This window comes from Impatiens glandulifera, chromosome 7 (genome assembly GCF_907164915.1).
Source record: "Impatiens glandulifera chromosome 7, dImpGla2.1, whole genome shotgun sequence".
NCBI lineage: Eukaryota > Viridiplantae > Streptophyta > Magnoliopsida > Ericales > Balsaminaceae > Impatiens > Impatiens glandulifera.
Window position 1 is genome coordinate 29,288,055 of NC_061868.1, and position 5,974 is coordinate 29,294,028.

The window sequence follows — 5,974 nt, forward strand, 5'->3', positions numbered from 1 at the left end:
CAATTAATGTCTCAACTGGAATCATTTATAATGATCTTGGTGTCAGTGCATTGAAGTTTGACAATAAAATGCTCTTAATGGAAGGCATGTCATCATTTATGACAAAAACAATTAATGGACAATAATAAGATGATAATCATGAATCGGGATTCATCGTCTCACTAGTAAAAGATGTGTTATTAGCGGCGGCGATATTTAACGATGGTATATATAAAACCGTAGTTAATACCTTACATATTAATGTGGTATATAAAACAATAATTAATACATTTTAACCGTGATATATAAAACCGTAGTTAATAGTCTAATTTTTAACTGTGGTGCATATAAAAACACAGTTAAAAGTCATACTTTTAACTACGGTATATAAAAACTATAGTTAAAAATTTTACATTTAACTGCGATATATAAAATCGTAGTTAAACATCTTACCTTTAACTATGGTATATAAAACCGCAGTTAAAAGTCATACATTTAACTGCGGTATATAAAACTCTGCAGTTAAAAATCTTACTTTAAATAAAATTACAGTTAAATTAACCTCTGAAATTGCTTGGCTCACTTGAATCAGCATCTTTAAACTGGGATTCAGACAAATTCTGATCTAGTGGTGGGCAGTACTCCAATGTACACCGCCCAGATAGATCCATTACATTAACCTCAAAAGAGGGGGAGAGCATCCTCCCAACAGCTTTAACATGAGAAATGCTGAAAGACAACACAAATTCACTAAATCAAAATTGTCTCCAAGCTTAGTTAAATAAATGTACATAAAATAAGTTTATAACAAGGAAATAGGTACAAACAAAGCTTAAGAAGGGGACATTTGTATCTGTTGTATTGGGTTAACAAAAGAAAGAAAATGAGGGCAAAAAGAAATCAAATTCTAAACTAAAAAATATTTTACATAAACTCCTACGTTACAAAGAGGATGCATTTGTTTTTGTGGAGGGCAATCATGAAAAGAGGACTTTGTTTTAGTTATGCGTTCATGTTCATGTTTTTAGTGATAATAAATCTCTATCTCTAAGGGTTATTTCGCACGATGTCCAAGCCTTTCCCGTTCTCCTTTTCCCCCCTTTCTTTTTTCTTGAATTAGTGTTAATATTGCAAGATCGCTTTCATCACACTACTAAGACAAGCTTTAACTTAAAAAAAACTAGGTGTTTACCTTTTCTTATAGACCATGGTATTTTCTCTCAAGCAGACTAGCACAACATCCAGTCACTTCACTTCAATGAAAGTGTTTTCAGTGGGAATCAAACCTCTTAGTTCAACACTCATATCGCTTGAACTACGTGAGTGGGTAAAATCTAGTAAATGCACTTCTTTTTTTCTATAGATAAAGGTATCGATGGGCCTTGTGTAATGTAGCTGTAGTTAAGTCTGCATTGAAGTAGCTCTTTTTCTATTTGAAGATCTACCTATACTATAGATAACCCATCTTAGCCCTATTAGAGTTGAATTTTGTCAATCAAGGCCCCCTCAAAAAATTCTAACTTTACAGCTATCCATAAATCTTAATATAGTCATAGAAGGTCATAATTAAGCCTATTAACATATTCATGTTCATATTTTTACTAATTTTCAACAATCTAACTCTATTATTTTCAAGTTCTTTCCACATAACCATCACAAAACATTATGCCTACCATTCTATGGATCTATTTTTATAACTAATAATGATTAGAGTGCCACTATAGACTTTCAAAGTACAGTTATAAGATTTTGGAGTGCAACAATCGTGAAGCTTTTATCACACATGTTGCCAACTAACATTTGCAAATATTCTAAATATATTTTTCTAACAAATCTTGAAATGGCATGGACCAATGAGATGCGTCCAAATAAATGAGAAGTGTATAAGAACTAAATAGGAAATTAAGGATAGCAAAAGCCTACCATATGTAGTATAAACCATCCATCTCCTGTCTCTGAACTCTACCCAAAAGCTCGATTTGCAAAACTCCACCAATACAGAGAACAGGCTCGGGTAGACTGAATTTTTGAAGACTATTCTCCTACAATTTCACCATAATGCAGAAAATGAGAGATCTACTTACCAATTATGGCACCCAAATAGGAAAAAAAATAGAAATAGATCAAAATTTTAGTATTAAAACCCAATTTACATGACAGAAAGAAATCACCCTCAAATTTATTCCACATTTCTATCTGAAACTCAAATCTGTTTTAAAATTAAGTCAGTAATATTACTCAAATGACCTGCATCATTGGAAATTCTGGCGAAGTGTAAGTCCACACAAAGTTATCGTTTGTATAGTTCCCAACCCAATATTCTCCTCTCATCAGAACATCCATTTCCTTGGAGCTCTTTGGATGTCCCATCTTAAACCGAACTGATTTTGCCGAATATACAGGGAAGCCATACTGAAAATATGCTGAAACATGAACAGATTTCTTTAATCGAGAAGAAAAAAAGGTATTGCAATGAAATATCTACACTAGAAAAAGAAAAAAACAAATAAATTCCAAAACTGACCTTGAAATGGTTGGACATAGATTTCAGAGATAATACACAAATTTGCAGCCAAATTATAAACCAATGCCTCAGGAACAGTAGGATCATCTTCACCTTCACTCGACCAATACGATGCTCTACGGTCAACCCTATCGCTCGGCTCCAATGTATTCTCAATGGTTTCGTCTGGGTAATTATCAGTGCTGGAAGCAACAATTGCTTGTGAGATACAACTTTTATCTGAGGATCGTTCAAGACCATGAGCCATACAAGCATAGACTCTGTGATTTCGATTCAGATATTCCCAACCCAGAGTATTACACAGCATCTCTTCAACTGGTTCTATAATATTCTTAACTTGGATTGACTTGATAAAACTCGATAAGTCGGGAAATAGTGTAACACAAAGATTCTTTGCCAAACCATTTTCAACAACTGCAGAGAGGATCATGTCACATAAAAAAACAAAAAACAAAAAAATAGCATGTGTTGCATATGTCAAATGATAGCAAAGTCAAATTTGAGGCTTCTAGGTTACCAAATCTTTGCCAGGATCTTGAAACTGCAGTAGCACGAACAAGATCAGATGGGTCATCCAAACACATGAGTATCTTGCTGGATATGTCAGGTCCAAGAAATTCGATGAAGTCTCCAATTTTCTCCATCAAAACTAAACTCTATGTGGCCAAGCGGCAAGGAATTCATCGAGAAAACAAAAAAATATAAAGAGTATAATGAGTTGGTATTTCAAAAAAGAAGAAAATTCCTATCGTACCAAACCTAATTCACAAGATTACGTAAAGGGTATGCAAAAGGGTCAACTACTGTAACATTTGATTCTACGAAATAAACCAAATTTTGCGAATTCCCAACCATAAGTCTGATTTCTATAGTCGAAAAAGACATATTTTTAATCTGGTAACTGGAGATTAAGAAAAGGGATCTCAGCGTAAGGGTATAACAGAAAAGTGGTATAAACGAAAAGACAAAGTACCTCGTCGGTGAGAACAACAGAGATCTATTGCAACTACAAGCACCACAGAGAGAGAAGGTTGAAGATTGAGGTGAATCAGTTTTCGGACAACCTACGCTTCTGGTGGGTTTGGCGTTCGGGTCGAGATAACGGGTCTGTTTATATATATATATATATATATATATATATATATATATATATATATATATATATATATATATATATATATATAATGTATAGTATATAATATATATATATAATATATAGTATATAATATATATATATAATATATATTGTATATATATATATATAATATATATTGTATATATATATATATAATATATATTGTATATATATATATAATATATATTGTATATATATATATATAATATATTGTATATATTTATTGAGATGGTATTGTATATATCATACATCTATCGGCCTATGACTTCATTCGAATCCTTTGACTTTCATTCTTAAATCCTCATTCTTTTATGTATTTTTTTCATTGCAAAATGTTTTTCGGTTTTATATAAATTAGTAATCTCAATTTATTTGTGTAAGTTTTATAAGTTAAAATTATTAAAATAATTAGTATGGATCCTCGTAATCAAGATAAAGATATAAAAAAATATTATTTATATATAAATATAATAAATAAAAATAATATTATTCAAATCTTTAAATTGGTTTTAATTGTTAAATTTAAATGTAATTTAAATGTAATTTATCGAGTATATATAGTTTGAAAAATATTTAAAAGAAAGATGTAATTAGGGGTGGAGAAAATTACCGATATTAAAGGTATATCGAATAAACCGTACTGCAATATATCGAAAATATCGATTTTTAAGTTATACCGAAAAAAGGTAAGGTATGATACCGATACCGAAATTATTGGTAAGGTAAAGGTATGAGATTTTTAAAATTTTGATATATCGTGATATACCGAAATAGTATTTATAGGTTAAAGTATATATAAATATAAATATATATAATACTTATAAGGAAATATTTAAATAGATTGGATGCTAATTTAATTATAGATGAATAATATCAAAATATAATTATACTGAAATATTATTCATTATATGCAATCTCTACCTTACCGATGAGATTGTTTTTTTAAGTTAATATGTTTTTTAGGTATAAAAGGTATAATACCGATACCGTACCGAAATCAAGGTAAGGTAAATGTATGATTTTTTAGTATATCGAAATTAAGGTATATCGAAATCAAGATATACCGAAATTAAGGTAAGGTAAATGTATGCATTTTTTGCATACCGAAAGTTTAGGTAAGGTATAAGGTATGGATAAAACATTAAGATATATCGTACCGACCCATCCTAGATGTAATGCATGATCAATCATATAAATTGAAATATCCATTATCTGGGAAGAAAAATAATTTAAAAAATAAAAATATTATCAAACATTTAATTTCGAATCAAATTATATAAAATTCTACTAAGTTTAATATTACTTATTATTATATATTTATTTAAAAATAAAAATATTAGAAAATTATTTAACTAATTCATTTAAAAATTTTACATTTTTTATATTTATAATAATTTTGATTATTTAATAACTAAATTTAGTAAGATTTTAAAAAATAGGAAAATAAATAAATGATTGATAATAAAAGTGTTGCCCAGGAAAGATGCAAAATTTTGGGTTCCCTTTACCTTCAACCTTATTTCTATAGGATGAAGAAGCTGCATTACTTGCAGATAAAGAAGGAAAAAGTGATGTTGTCAAGAAAAATAAAGAGGGAAATGAGCCATTTTCTTTATATCATATGTTTTAGGCATGTTATGTGAAGATTAAATTCCTTCAAAACTTGAATACATTCCGATTGAAAGTTGACTCCTTAACCCATTCTTTCCATTTAAAAGTATTCGGACCGGATCAAACCAATTCTCGGCGTGTGTCCCTAGCTAGTAGATATGTGAAAGTACTCTACAGTGTCTTAATTTATTTTTTAAAATATTATAATAAAAAATTAAAAAATACTAAAAAATAATTAAATTAAAATTTTTGTACTAATAAAAATTTTTTTGTCATACAAGGTCATAATTTTTTTTATAATAATAAATTATTAAAAACTATTAAAAATTAATATAGTAACCCTGGAAATCCTGCAACAGCTGTCACGGCCCACTTGTATTCCTAACCCAAGAGGCTTAATCATTCATGAAGGCCTAACACAAGGAACCTTCTAGAAGCCTTGTAAGAAAGCATGTCATGCTCTACATTAATGAGCCATTTAATGTAGTGGTTAGTTAGTAACTATTAAGGTGGTAGTTGGGTAGTAAACCATCAATGTGGTAGTTGGATAGCACACAATTAATGGGGTAGTTGAGTGTTATGTAATTAATGTAGTAGTTGGGGATAGCCCTATAAATACCTTAGAGGTATTCCTTTGTAAAGTACCAAGTATTCAAGTGATATAATATTATTATTCTTTGTAAAAGTTTACTCTCTCTCTAGAATTCTTGTGTCAATTCCATTAA

At 29.6% G+C, this 5,974-nt stretch overlaps 1 protein-coding gene across 1 annotated transcript; it reads right to left on the minus strand.

Annotated features, from left to right (window-relative positions):
- Nucleotides 1-529: 529 nt before the first annotated feature.
- On the minus strand, nucleotides 530-3,582 carry LOC124945941 (F-box protein At4g00755-like). Its single transcript, XM_047486478.1, has 6 exons — nucleotides 3,477-3,582; nucleotides 3,021-3,159; nucleotides 2,504-2,917; nucleotides 2,227-2,402; nucleotides 1,903-2,021; nucleotides 530-708 (listed from the first exon to the last, which is right to left on the minus strand). The coding sequence occupies exons 2-6, from the start codon at nucleotides 3,145-3,147 to the stop codon at nucleotides 537-539; spliced, it is 1,008 nt and encodes a 335-aa protein (XP_047342434.1). The 5' UTR covers nucleotides 3,148-3,159; nucleotides 3,477-3,582; the 3' UTR covers nucleotides 530-536.
- Between the last annotated feature and the right edge of the window lie 2,392 nt (nucleotides 3,583-5,974).

What these genes read in the sequence shown, in the direction of transcription:
- LOC124945941 (XM_047486478.1), bottom strand. Translation starts at nt 3,147, where the DNA reads ATGGAGAAAATTGGAGACTTCATCGAATTTCTTGGACCTGACATATCC. An exon ending in AAGATCCTGGCAAAGATTTG is followed by an intron (nt 2,918 to 3,020) that starts GTAACCTAGAAG and finishes TCCTCTCTGCAG; the next exon opens with TTGTTGAAAATGGTTTGGCA. An exon ending in CTATGTCCAACCATTTCAAG is followed by an intron (nt 2,403 to 2,503) that starts GTCAGTTTTGGA and finishes TTCATGTTTCAG; the next exon opens with CATATTTTCAGTATGGCTTC.